The following is a 14685-nucleotide window of genomic DNA, read 5'->3' as shown; positions in this document are numbered from 1 at the left end:
AATCAGCATTGATATATGAAAAGCTGCTCTAATTAACCCAAAGTCTTCAGTGTAGTTGTTACAGGTCAGCTGTTGATTAAATCCATTTCAACATAGCATTGAACCATGGCAAATCCACTGTAGAACAGTCCACAGCCAAAAATTTGTAACCAGATAAATAAAAATTCCCCCCAGGTTTGAGTGATGGATTTGAATCATGTACTAACTATCTAGAGAGGGTGGTAAGTTAGAAGTCAAAGCAAGTAGGAGAAAAGCTTTTAAAAGGGCTGGAAATAAGTCTACCAAATCAAGTAAATGAGCCCCTGTCGGCCAGGTAGAGTGATGCCCATTAGCAGTTATGGGGCAAGCCAGAAATGCCGCCAAGGCAACCGAGGACAGGTGCCTGAGCTTTTAGCCACTGTACAGAGGGAAAAACAAATGTGAAAGGTACAACTTCTTTTTGCCCTAAGCTTTTTCACGCCTCTTTTACAGAACCAGGAATAGTACTGGAGGACTATCACTTTCATATCTGATCATGAAGTTATCTGGAACTTTAAGCTTGCAAATAAACTATGTTCGACAGTAATACTGATGCTCTTTTTGAACAGTTGAGGATTTTAGCAAAAGCAATCTTGTACTAAGGTGGCGTGGTGGCTCAGTGGTTAAGACACCTGCGTTTGTCAGCTGGAAAGCCAGCAGCCCAGGTTTGAGTCTCAAGCGCCATGTGATGGGGTGACCTCCCGCCCTCGCTCTAGTTCCTGCCCACCTAGCAGTTCAAAAAGCATGCAAATGTGAGTAGATAAATAGGTACCACTTCAGTGGGAAGATAAAGTGCTCCATGACGTCATGCTGGCCACATGACTGTGGGAATGTCTTCTGAACAGTGCTGCCTCAATGGCCTTGAAACAGAGATGAGCACTGCCTCCTATAGTTGGCAACGACTAGGAGAGTAAAATCTGAAGGGATTCCTTTATCTTCTTACCTCCCAGTCCTGTGCTAATACTAGTAACTGACACTTCATTTGTATTTAGAATGGGGTTTTGGAGAAGGGAAGAAAAACTTTTGGTTCTAATAGAAGTCAACAGAAAAGAAGGATGGCTATCCAAATGGTTGGGAATTCTGGTTATTGTATTCCCTATGAATGAGGAGAACAGAGTAGCAGGTTCGAAAAGATAGCAGTGCAGGCATTCCTTGAGTGGGAAGCAAAGCAACTTGGTTCCTAGAAACAGAATGCTTTCTCATACTTAGGATAAAACTACGGAAGCTGTAACACGATTTCTGAATTGCGACTACTGCCTAAGATTTTGCTGAACAAGCCTTAGAAATTCTATACACATTTATCCTGAATTCTCACTGAATGTAGGGGGACTATTTCAAAGCAAGCAGGCATCTGATTATGCTAAACAAACAAAAAGACAAACAAACAAACCAGAAAATGTATGCGTGTCTCTTTTACGCACAAAACAAAAACCATTTTGAATGCAGTTAAGTATCAGTGCCAACATTTGCTCTAAATTTTCAGACAGACAAAAGAGATATCATTCCATTTTTCATCTTCCATTTGGCAAGATGAAGAATATTTCATACACCCAAGGAATAATGAAAAATCCCTATTCCGGGGATTACTCAGCCAAATCTTGTGATCAAAATGCAGACCGGAGGGCAGGAGCTTTTGAGATGAAGACACAGGCTCCATTTTCAAGGACTGCCAGAGGATACTACAGAATAGGAGCACAGCATGGAGCACAATTGAGAAAAGGATCAACATTTTGCTCCCTGCATTTTTTTTTTTTTTTGTGCTTCTACCAGAAGTTCCTGCAAAATGCATTTCATATTGTATTATATATATGGAGGGTCGCTGTATCATTCTCTGAAACAAGGTATTGCCCCTAGAGTTGAATCCTGGGCCTGAAGCTATAAATTCCATCACATTTTAATCAAAGGATGATAGTACATTTGGATGGATATGAAAATCAATTCCAAGTCTCTCCCTTCCCCCAAATAATTGAGCTAATCCACATTGTAATGTTTCAGCTCTTTTATGGATTTGGTACATCCTTCTCCCAAATTTTACCTGTACGTACAGTATATAAGAATGTGTCATACAAGGGACAAACCACATTACAGAAATATGTCATTGATCTGATCTCTGGAGCATTGTCTAGATCAGTCTTTTTCATCACTAGCACCTTTAAAATGTATGGACTGCATGCTGGCTGGAGAATTCTGATGCTGAAGCTCATCCATGTTAAAGTTACCAAGACTGAGAAATGTTGATTTAGACATATTAAGTACTGTATCTTCCAAATGTGTGAAACTCGAAGTCCTATTATCACCAGTTTGTGCAACCCATGGCTCTTATAATCCAACACATACAGAAGGTAAAAGGCTGTTTTTTTGGGGGGGAAACAAAAAACTATTACCATATATTCCGGCGTATAAGACGACTTTCGCAAGCGTTAAAATCGGCGCCGAAGTCGGGGGTCGTCTTATACGCCGAGTCGTCTTATATACTGGAAATACTGGTAGTTTTCGGCGTATAAGACGACTTTCTAGGCATGCGACTCGGCGCCGAAGACAGGGGTTGTCTTATACGCCAGGTTGCCTTATACGCCAGCATACACGGTACCTCAAAAATTCAAAACTGATTACTATTACTCTATGAAGTCCACTACTGTTTTTTTTATTATTATTACATTTCATCTTGCTAAGAAGAGAGAGTGAACCTGAGCCTATAGGTGTTCACAAGGGAGGTAATAAATTATTGGCTTTTTAATAATTTTTTTTATATTTCATAGTGTTTTGCAAGCCAACTTAAACAACTTAAGGCTGCCACTGAGGTTCTCAGCTTGCTTTTCGCCAAGTAGTTTCTTTTTATTTTTCTCTTCCCATATACGAAAATATTATAAAATAAAATAGACTGCACAGGGGAGAAGTTGTCAACAGAGCATCTACACTAAATAATACTGAACGCAAGTTTCACACGCTGGAGGGTATTGTTCTTACTAAGATGTGCAATGAATGGTTCTGTTCAAATATAATTAGTAGCCATTTGCATTGGCTCTATTCAAATATAAATAGTAGCTACTAAGATGGCTCAGATGATCCATCATACTTAATGCTACTCCATATGAGAGAGGAAGGAAGCCACAGGGGCCATGAACCTATCAACCTAGAAAAAAAACCTAGGTATGCAATAATTTTAAAAAATTACAAGGAACAGGAAATATTTGTAAAAGGAAAAATTATTTGAATTTTTCCTAAAGACTTCATTAGGCTAAAGTAATAATATTTGCTGATCCTGACTTTCCTAAGTACATATTTTATTTTGGCAGCAGAATTTAATTAAATGTGCATTGCACTGCACTTCATATTGAAAGCACTGATTATAAAAACAATAAGGTAAGTTAAGTTTCAATAGATAATGCCATCCTTTTCTCAAAATATAACAAATGCATGTGAGATTCTCCCATTAGTTCCAATGACACAAGATGACCCTATACTTTTGTGTGTATGTGTGTGCTTTTACATATGTATATGTATATATGCAAGTATACATCTTGATATCAGAAAGTCAAACTGTAGCAATGATTAATGTTTAGCAACTCTGATCTTATCTATGAAATTCCATATAAAGAATTTAACTTGACAAAACAGTTAAGGGAAATAGGTTTTAGAAGTTCTTTCAATGTGTGCACAATGTGTAGGCCAAGATTAATTTTAAATCCAATCTTCTCCCATTGTACCCTTCATATTAACCTTCACTATCGAACAGAATAAATGGGAGTTCTAAATATTTAATTGGTTTGGCACTGAAACTCAGAGACCATTAACTACAGATCTGTAACATATTGACTCTCCTACAAAGGGGATTTCAGATTGATCACATATAAGATGGTAAACAGGAATGGGGACCGGTGTTTCTCCAAATTATGCTATATAACATCATCTAGCATCATGTATCATTAGCTATTTGGCTAGCAAAACTCTAGTTCAGAAAAATCTGACAGGCTGAAAAGTTCCCAAACCTGTCCCTCACACACAGCTTTCCACAAACCTTATTGCATGGCATTTCAATGGTGTGAGTTTTCATTAAAAAAACATTGGTCCCAAAGCTATTCAGCTTGTTGACCCCTTCATGAAATTTCATATTCTTCATCAAGCCAGAAACATTATATGAAAATAACTTATAAGTACCGTATTACTATAACTAAACAGTGATATGAATTATAACAACGATGACGAGAGAATTCAAGGCTGCTCTCACTGGTGGCTGACCGACCAATCCTGGGTAATACTGTCTCACCGCTAGCTACCTCATCTTCAGGATTAGGGATTGGTGTGGAGACCCAAAGATTAATTGATCCCAAACAACTTTCTATAATATATTGACCTCCAACCATTTATCAATCTTTTGGATAATCCCATTGACTTTTGGGGGTCAATTTTAACCACTTTGGGGGACCCTGACTTAGATCAATGGAATTAGTTTTTACAAGGAATACTAATATTCCCAAGTACATCCTCACTAACATCACTCTGACGGAAAGAAACTGGCCTGAACATACACCTGCTTTACTCACTATAATCTAAATTGGATGCCATGGTTTACTTCTATCCTTCCCATTCATTGTAGCTATTTCCATGGAAAGGTTCCAATCATTAAGAATCAAGGCTATTATTAGTTTCCTAGATAAGCAAGACTGTTTATATACACTAGTGAAGGAATGCTGGGCAAATAGAATAGAATATTGCAAGCCAGCTTTTTTTTTTATTGAAAAATTTTTAAAAGTTTTTACAAAAAACAACAATACAACGACAAAAAAGAACAGGATTAAACAAAACAAAACAAGCCTCCCCCAACCCTCCCCAAACCACCCGCAAGCCAGCTTTTTGATACGTTGCCTATCTTGTGTATCTCTGTGTTTCTTCCATTTCTGAGCTATGCTACTGAAGAAATGCATATTCTTGTCCTGTTTTACATTTTTCTCCTATGCCATTTGAAATTTCTAGAATTGAAAAATGGAAGGAAGACAGATGGTGTGTTCCAACAAGCAAGGGGCCAAGCCATTCCTTGTCTGACAAGCAGGTTGCAGAATCTAGTGCACAATGGTAAGTTGTATTTAATCAATCCATTTAAGAGCCTTTCCATTCCTCAATTCCCCCATTTTTAGGTTGGTTCACCCAAATGTTTGCTCCATGTTCACTGTTGGCTTCACTCATACCATCTCTCTCTCTGTGGTGATTTTAAAAACATTTCTAATGACCAATTATAAAGCTGTTTTGTCCTCCTTTCTTTTTCCAGCTTCTCCATTTTCTGATTTTTCCCAGGTTAAAACTGAATTTAAAAGCAAACTTTGTGACATTCCATATGGCATCTGAAGACCATTTTGTATCCTTTTCTTCAACACATTTTTCTCTTCAGCAAGATATTTTCTTCCAGGAAGAATGGCATATTAGAATCATTGTTTTTCAATTAATAATCTTTTGACTTTAAATTCTAAGGGGAGAGCATTAGATATCACTCATACTATTTTAAAAAGTTTAGAATGAAGAAAGCATCCAGAAGCAAGTGGAACCAAGGTCACATGGCAAATTCAGGACAATGCAATATTCTTGTTGATATATTATATTGTAAGCAGAGTTGTAGCTAGATAAGTTTGCTAATGAGAGATTTTTCTATATTATTATCAAAGAAATCTATAGCTAAATAAGCTTCTGTTACTGGGAGGAGAAATACAAGTTGCTATTTTATGAGTCCTCTTAGGTTATCTATGCTATAATAAAACTTCACATCTTAGGTGTTTTAATTGTTTCAATTAAAGAATGTAAATGTAATTGTTTCAATTAAAGAATGTAAATTTAATCTTATGTTAATGTTTCACTCTTTAATAACACTAATGTAACACAAATGTGTTTAGAAGCCATCCACTTTTTAAAAACCATATTTCTCCATAAAGGAAAAAAAAATCCACATTAAGTTTCAGGTTCAACAGAATTTAAGGAAAGTGAGATGGACACCAGTCTTCCTATACTTAAAAAAAGAAAGAAAGAAACAGTTTTTTCTGAGGACCATTCTCAAAAATTTAATCTATTACTCATAAACACTGTACTACTTGGAGTACTGTAGGCAGTATCCCTCAAAAGCTGCTGTGAAAAGTAGTATGCCTGGCAATGCTAGCACAGTGTGAAGGGGACTTCCCTCAATTGTCCCCGAGCTCTAGTGGAAGACATTGACAAGTGACTTGATATGTGAATTCGGGAATCCTTGAATCAACAGTTGATAAAATCGGTTTCAAGGAGAGAACTACAGAAGCAGAAACATTCAAATATAAACATTTTGTACAACAGTGGAAACTGTCTGCAGGTAAGAGATGACAATTGTACCATGAAGACATTATCTAAGAATCTGCTATTGACAACCAATTTGTTTTTAAAATCACTGCTTCTATACAGCACCTCTTCCTAAGGCAAATATCATCCTAATGAAATCTCAGTCACACTTGGCAGATTCTACCATTCCCCATATTGTCTGAAACAGGAAGCATAAATGCTAGGAAAGGCTGTTTCCTAGTTCATTGTCCATGGCCAGAAACCCTATTTAAAGATAGATTACCATTAATATAAATATATTATATAAATAAAAATAAAAGTAACCAATTTATAAAGTGTAGCTGTTTTTCAAGAAGAATAAAGAAGTCAAACAACAATTGAGGAAGCATGAGAAAAATCTGACATCTTTTAAAATTCTAGGTGATTTTTTTTCAAAGTTTCACATGCCCTTAAAGAGCTCTGTTAAAAATAAATCAAGCTTAACAGCAAAAAAAAAAAAAAAATACTTTTTAAAAAAAACTGCGGTATTTGAAAAACAGCATTTGCAATGCTTGACTTTGGAATTAGGTAAGACATAACATCAGCAACATAATTCATAGCCCACACTCCCTGTCTCTTAAAAAAAAGGATGTCATTGCTGTGAACACTGGAATAAAAAAGTAAAGAACAAGATTAATATCATCTGGTAATTTTTAATTTATAAACACAACAGGATTATCTTCTAAAATGAAGAGATATTTCCTATATACTTCCATCTCTACATTAGTCTTTATAAATTTTCTTCAGAACAGAAACATTTGGCATTTGTTCATAAAACTATTTTTTTTATTTTCAACCATCATCTTTATATCTGTACATACATACAAACAGAATCTTTTTTTCAGATTAATACCAGTTTAAATGTTGTAATTTTAGAGAATCCTGGAACTATTATTGAATGAGATGTTATAATGATAGAAATGTAGGACCTCTCACAGATCTATAATTCTAAAATTCCCATGAAAAGGATGCTGTTGTTAACAAAGTAGAAGTAGTTTGTCTGAGAGTTTTTATAATACTTATGGTTGGTTTTGCTCTTGAAAAAACAGCAAAGAAACCATTCTAATATAAACCTTGCCCATCTAATATAAACTTTGCCCCTTTATTCAACCAATTATTAGAGAAATAGTGTTTTGAAGATGATCAGAAAGGCTATGTCATCCTTATAAGACTGGCTTTCATGTAAATGTCTATAAGAAGGCAGTGTTCTGACAATTTAGACCAACTCTAATCATTTCTAGTAGTATTGTTAATGGTAACCCAAAATACCTGAAGGACCTCAAACTATCTGTTCAATTGTTTCCAATTGCTGCCTTAATAAATAACATGGAAGGATAAAGCTTGGAAAAGTCTATTTGGTGATTATTCCTGTAGTGACCTTAAGGAACACAAGATGCAGAACACGTACAATCAAGGTAACCTTATTAAGATCAACCAATCCACAAGTAGATAAGTGACAGATCGTTGCACAACATCACCTCAGTAGAGAAACATATAGTATTTTGAGTGTTTCGAGGAAGCAAGAGAAGATGAATTATGGAGAGTGTAACTTCCACTATCTCTGCTTTTCTAAGCTATGAAAAACTGCACATTTCCCCAATATGATGACAGAATATATAACTCCTAAGTTTGGAAGAGGAAATGTATTCTGCTTCGGGCTTTACGAAGGGGAAAAAAAAAATCCAAATTATGTATGCTCTTGAAACAGCCCAAAGCAATTCATTAATATCCAAAATTTATTTATTTATTTATTAAATTTCTATCCTGCCCCTCTCACTGGTATAACAACTCCGGGTTATTTATCTTTACAATAAGATAAAAAGTAAAAAAGTATTATAAAACAAATAAAATTGGAAAAAAACAAACAGCAAAGCTAAAACCCAAAATGATGGTTGGTCTGAAGGTGGGGATCTTCTCTCTACCTCATCAGCCATCCCCAAGTTAGTGCACCCCAATGTGGCCCCAGGTCAGTTGGCAGAGCCAAGTTTTTCCGGTTCTTCCAGAAGGCCAGGAGTGTGGGGCCAGACCTCATCTTCACAGGAGAATATTCCAGAAATCAGAGGCCACAGCAGAAAAGGGTCTTCTCCTGAACACTACCAGCTAAAATTCTTTGACAGATGGGATGCCAAATGGGCCGCTTCTGCTGGAATGAGTGTGGTGGGCTAGTCCCATTGGGGTGAGATGGTTGGTCAGATAGACCTTATTATCCTGACTTGTCTTGTGGTCATGGTGCATTCATCACTCAACAAAGCAAACAAAAAGGCTTCTGCCTTTTAACCAAGAAGAGCTGAAAGAAACAAAGTCTTACCTTCTGCAAATAAAGTACAGTTCCTTTAAGGACAGCATAAAAGGTTTTCCATCCTCTCTTTCCTCGTGGAGCTAGGAAAGCAACACACACACACACAAAAACAAATTCTGTTTAAAATATGGTAGCTCTAATATAAATAATGTGTTCTTTTGGTTGTGAAACCCTCCTCAGCCCCCCCTTTCTTCTAAAAACTAATTTTTGATTAAAAAAAACAATAGAAAAAAGGAGATTATAAAAAGAGATAGCCAAAAATGAAGAAAAAAGCAAGAAAATATTATTAAAAATCATAACAAAGTTTTTTTTTTTAAAAAAAGAGTATTGTAGGAGAAGGGTAGTCCAAAGAAGCAGCAGTGCATAATAGGGACTTGATATTTGTCCTTTCCAGAAAGAAAAATTCTTAATATTCTTTTTTTCTCTCCTCTTTTTCTGTATTTACCAGCCCTATTATTCCTTGGAGCTGCCTGCAACAAAAGGAACACCTCAAGTGCTGGCAGTGAATTGAAACATGTAAGAAATGAAAACACTGGAAAGACTTTTCAGCCTATTTCAGGACTTGTTTTTTGGGAGGGTGGGAGAGGGGGGGAGGAAGAATTGGCTCTTGGTCCAGTCCCAGTTTTCTCAGCAAGATTTCAGAAGTGGTTTGCCATTGCCTCCTTCCTAGGACTGAGAAGGAAGAATGGCCAAGGTCACTCAGCTGGCTTTTGCCTAAGGAGAGAACTGGAACTTCTGGTTTCAAGCCAAATGCCCTAAATCAGGGGTCCCCAACCCCTGGGCCATGGCCCATTTGGAATTGGACCACACATGCAGCTCCACTTGTGTGTGCAAGGGCGCATGCCAGCCGCTTTCATGGAACCATCCTCTCTTCTCCCCCCCCCTCCCGTCCACCACTCCGCTAAGCCAGAAAGGTTGGGGACGGCCTGCCTTAACCACTGCACCAAACTGGCTCTCCTGGGCTTGAACTAAGAAGAGGTTAAGCAAGAGAGCCATCTCATCCTTTGACCTCCATCACAGAGAAGTCTTCCCGCATATCTGTGGCAAAGTGAAATGACTGGAGGGGAATAGCAAAGCTTGGCAAAGGGGAAAGAAGATTGCAGCTGTGTGCTAATTCCCCTTCCATCTCTTGGAGCAATTCTCAAGATGGGTTGCTGGAGCTGTTTCTCTCCTTAACCTTCCTAAACATTTGCACAAAGCATTTTCTTAGCTTTTCCCTCTGGGCTGCCAGATTCCCAGATACTCTTCTAGTAGCACCTTTTATTTACATTTGCAATAGCAAGTGAACATGCATATACAATTGCACATATTCAAGCTTCTGTATTTACTACTTCCCTCTCTCTCTCTCTCTCTCTCTCTCTCTCTCTCTCTCTCTCTCTCTCTCTCTCTCTCTCTCTCTCTCTTTTTGGGAAAAAGCAGCTCCCCTGAAAAGCACTCACTCTTCTTTCCATCCATATCAGCATGGATTTTACGTGCCAGGAATCCGGTTTTGTACACAGCAGCATTGGGATCATGAGGAATGTCCAGGAAGGGGTTATTGGAATTGCCGATGCGACTGACAGACTTTCCATTATCCTTCTCATCAGTACCATCAGAAGGGGATTTTTTCTTCTCTTCGTCATCTCTAAAGCAAATTCAAACATAAACCCCACATTCAGGCATGCACATTTTATTTCACTAATCAGATTAAGCAAAGGTGCATATTTTGTGATCATCGCCTTTATTTACTAAGTAGTTGGGAAGCTTGATTTCACGCTAGGACCTGTGGTTCTAAAATGAGCGGAGGCATTTCATGTACACCTTATATTAAACTGCAAGAAATCTCATTAGTTTCAGTGGGAAGGCTTAGATGTATCTTTGGGGATAGGAACTGGGATGGAAACCTCGGCAGACCATTCTCATTTCAAGACATGGTAGGATTGCATTCAGCAACAAGGTGGTTTGTGTTGAGGCTTTGTGCATTTCAATGTGCTATTTCAAGAGTTTTATATTTTAAATTACAGGGGGTGGGATGGGGACCTTGCAGTTCCTGATTTTCTGGCAAGAGCAGCTTGCAACAGCTGGACATTGTTGATCAAAGTTCAAAAAAAAACTTGGCAAAGACTCTTGTAATTGAGCCCTGGAGCTTCAATGTATGGAAAATTGCCATCCTGCCCAGTGGATAAACTGTTCTGACCTATTGTACCCCAGATCCCTTCAGCCTTTCCTCTTGTCCCTTTTCTCTTAGTCAGTAACAATTAAATAGTTAGCCCTTCGACTGAGACTAGATCAGAAAACAGACTCCACAGGACTAGAGCTATATTTTATTGGGATAGACCTTAGTAAGAGAATCTTGCAAGCCTGCCCATCTCTCCCCTTCCTTCCCCTTGTGTTCCAGGACATTTGTGTGTGTGTGTGTGTGTGTGTGTGTGTTATGTCTGAGACTTTATAACACTCTCCTGTCTCTCTAAACATAACATATTCCTTCTGCACCTGAAGGCTTTTGAATTCCTTCTCCAAGGTCATCTCTCTGACTTCCTACACAAATCCCTTAGTTCAGTGGTTCTCAACCTTTTCTTTACCACAACCCTCTTTAAATACACTTTTTGGCCACAGACCGGCCACAGACCTCCAAGACTTAACATAACATTTCTTCAAGCTTTCGTGGACCCCCTGTGAGGACATTGTGGCCCCCTAGGGGTCCGCAGATCACAGATTGAGAACCATTGCCTTAGTTCACATTTACCATTATTTACCATTTCTTGGAAGGCAACTTCCTCTGATTCAAAGTTTGGCTATTGCTCCATATACCCTGCATATACTAGAATCCATTAAGGCCACACGGTTTAATCCAATAAGAAGCAACCAGATATTTCTCAGCCCTTATACTCAGGAACCTGTAATCAGCAGATGATGGAGCAAGCCGCTCCAACTTAATGCCCTCCATATTCAATGAGACTACAATCCAAGTATCCAGTATACTAGATCCCAAAATCTAGATCCAGCTAGGTCCCACAATCGAGCATACTATAATCCCTACACAACTAGCGGCACCAAGATGAAACAATGTGGTACAGATTGAAATGGGGAAATTGTACATTTATTCTGCCTCTGAACTATGACTCCCTCCGTGCACCCTGTCCCATTATAACATACACACTGCTACCACTTCGTACAGCTTTGACGCAGCTGTACAAAGCAAGACGGGCACTTTTTCCTTTCCTCTCTACTGAAATCTGTCACAGTCCAGGCATGAAATAATGGAATTGCTCTCTGCTTTATTTTTGGAATCTACCCTCGGATACAGATTATCTGTCAGTATCCTCAGATGGAAGCGTTCTAAATCAACCCTCCGCCGTGCAGTCGTTCCTCTGCATCTTAACTTTTCTTTCAAAACTAAAAACAAGGAACACCTACTTACTTCAGCCTCGGTCAGCTTACACTTATTTCAAACCACTTGCCCTTAATCAAGAAAGGCAGTTTTGTTCTTTAAATATTAAAATGTCCATAAATTACACAGAGCAGAAGGCAACTGGGCTTAGTTTTTCCTTGAAGACATTTCGCTCCTTGTTCAAGAAGCTTCTTCAGTTTTGACTAAAGCTTCTTGGATGAGAAGAGAAACGCCTTCACGGAAAAGCAAAGTATGGTTGCCTTTTGAAAAAGCGCCTTTGGGACAACCATGACCTGGATGACTGAAAATCTTCACAGACACGCAGAATATAGAACCAAATAATTTTATGAGTTTGTAGCACACCTATACAATGTCCTCCATGGCTTTCCGTGGAAATCTTCGAATATTGCTTAAATTTAAGTCCCCTTCAAGGAACCTACAAGTTTCATTGATAGGCCAACTACAGTAATACTAAACTAGCAGAAAAATGGCTCCTTCCATTATTCACTATTGCTGTTCTACAAAGGAGAACCACAAAAAAGCTCTGCAGTGAGATTTGCTTGTTACTAAGATGCATTTAGGTGATCACCAAATATTTATCTGTCATCTTCTACTGGCTATCCAGCATAATATGCCCTGTTTTCTGCCCTACAATGGTTTCCTGATTTCTTTGCTTTTTCTGATAATTCAGACAAATATTTCGCACATATTACAGTTTCCTTCTTAATGTGTTTCCTGCAAGTTTTCCTGCTTTTTAAAAAAATATCCACTAAGGGTTAATTCATTGGTTGTAACCATAATTGATCGACTGGCTTGTCGCTTGAACCTGACATTGTGGGCCAAGAGAGAATGACCGGCTCAAATATCCCTGCTTCCATGCCTAAAATGGGACTAGATCTCACCATCTCCTGGTCTCAAGTCTGGTGCCTTAACCACTAGATCACTGTTTCTCAACTTTGACAATTTTAAGGCATGTGGACTTCAACTCCCAGAATTCCACAGCCAGCAAAGCTGGCTGTGGAATTCTGGGAGTTGAAGTCCACATGCCTTAAAATTGTCAAGGTTGAGAAACACTGCATTAGATCAAACTGGCTCGCTTTGTATCATCATCAGTGTCCAAAAATAGCTGAGGCTCTGTTAGATGGTGTTATGATGAACCAAAGAATGCTCGTCCTTAATAAACTTCTTGGAAGTGCCACTCAGCCTTATCAGCCAACAGAGAGGAAGTAGGGGCAAAAAAACCTCACTATTGCAAAAAGTGACATTAAATACCAAGGTAAGTCAGGGCTCAGTCATCAAAGTATGCCAGCAAATTTCAATAGCAGAGAAATGCTGTATTCTCTAGAGCATCAGGTGATATTGGCAATTGGATTATGTGATCAATAGTTATCCGTATCTAAATGGCAGTGTAACTGTATTCAACCTATATTTATAACTATTTATGTTTATAAATTACATTAGTAATGATCCTGGGCAGCATACAAATTGAAACAATGTTGATTTGAGTAAAAAGCCCAAAGAAGATGAAAACTCAGGAGCTAGATCTTTAATAAAACATCCCTCCAGGGCAGATAATAGGTATTTACAGGTAGTCCTCAACTTACAACCATTTGTTTAGTGACTGAAGTTACAATGGTGCTGGAAAAAAGTGACTTGTAACTGTTTTTCACACTGGCCATGCGATCAAGTGTCCCAGGGTCATGGGATCACCTTTGGTGGGGGAAGTCAATGGGGGAAGCCAGACTCACTTTACAACTGTGACATTAACATAATAAATACATTGATTCACTTAACACCGATGGCAAGAAAGGTCATAAAATGGGGCAAAACTCACTTAACAACTGTATTGCTCAGCAAGGGAAATTTGTAGCTCACTTGTGGTCATTAACCGAGGACTCCCTGTAAATAAATATCAGAGGTTCCCTCTCCTTAACTGCTGGATTAGAGTTTGGGCCTCAGTTGTGATCATAAAGTCAAGGACTACCTACATATATACATACAAGCAGAGGCCTGGAGCATGTCTATTCCACTAATACTTATATATGGGCAGAAACAATGGGAAAAGGACAGTCAGTCACATAATAATCAGACCCTATGCGGGGAATGGTTTTATAGATTACAACCAGCATTTTGAGTTGCACCCAGTTCATTGATAACCAGTGCAGCTCATGTAGCAGAATTGTTATCATGGCCTACTGAGGTCCACCCGTAACCACCCTGCATTGCCACATTCTAGGCCAGCTGCAACTTCTGAAGTTGCAACCTCAACACCTTCTCAAAAATCTTCCTTAAAATGGAAAAGTTAAAGACTGGATGAAAGTGATCTAGAACTGTTGGTCCAGTGATACATTCACCCAAGGATATATTCACCACCACATGAACTCAGTCATATGTCCCCTTCAGACAACTTTAACTAACTAGGAAAGACAGATGGCTGGATTAACAATCATGAAGATTCTGTCCACTTCCTCGGGAACTAGAAAGTCAGATGTTTCACAGATAACAAAATAAGTGAATGTCTTAATCAACTCACATGGAGTCACTCATTCAGAATTTTACTCTGAGTGGATCCAAATGACTTTATGTGACACATCCTAGAATATTCACACAGTGGCCTTGAAGATATTTCAGTGACTCCTCCCTCCTGAATAAATTAATTTAAATT

At 38.3% G+C, this 14685-nt stretch overlaps 1 protein-coding gene across 7 annotated transcripts in view; it reads right to left on the bottom strand.

The window, feature by feature from the left end:
• The window catches only part of PSD3 (pleckstrin and Sec7 domain containing 3), a 185849-nt gene that overhangs the window by 16772 nt on the left and 154392 nt on the right, over nucleotides 1–14685 (bottom strand). For all 7 annotated transcript variants that reach the window (XM_039350975.1, XM_039350978.1, XM_039350976.1 and 4 more), the window contains 2 exons: nucleotides 10090–10274; nucleotides 8660–8730 (listed from right to left, as the gene is read on the bottom strand). In XM_039350975.1, coding sequence (XP_039206909.1) covers nucleotides 8660–8730; nucleotides 10090–10274 — 256 coding nt within the window. The remainder of the gene's footprint in view (nucleotides 1–8659; nucleotides 8731–10089; nucleotides 10275–14685) is intronic.

The sequence above is a fragment of the Crotalus tigris genome, unplaced genomic scaffold (assembly GCF_016545835.1).
Source record: "Crotalus tigris isolate CLP2741 ecotype Arizona unplaced genomic scaffold, ASM1654583v1 scf7180000018368.3068619, whole genome shotgun sequence".
NCBI classification, from domain to species: domain Eukaryota; kingdom Metazoa; phylum Chordata; class Lepidosauria; order Squamata; family Viperidae; genus Crotalus; species Crotalus tigris.
The sequence above is the reverse complement of the archived record's forward strand: the minus strand, read 5'-3'. Positions and strand labels throughout refer to the sequence as shown.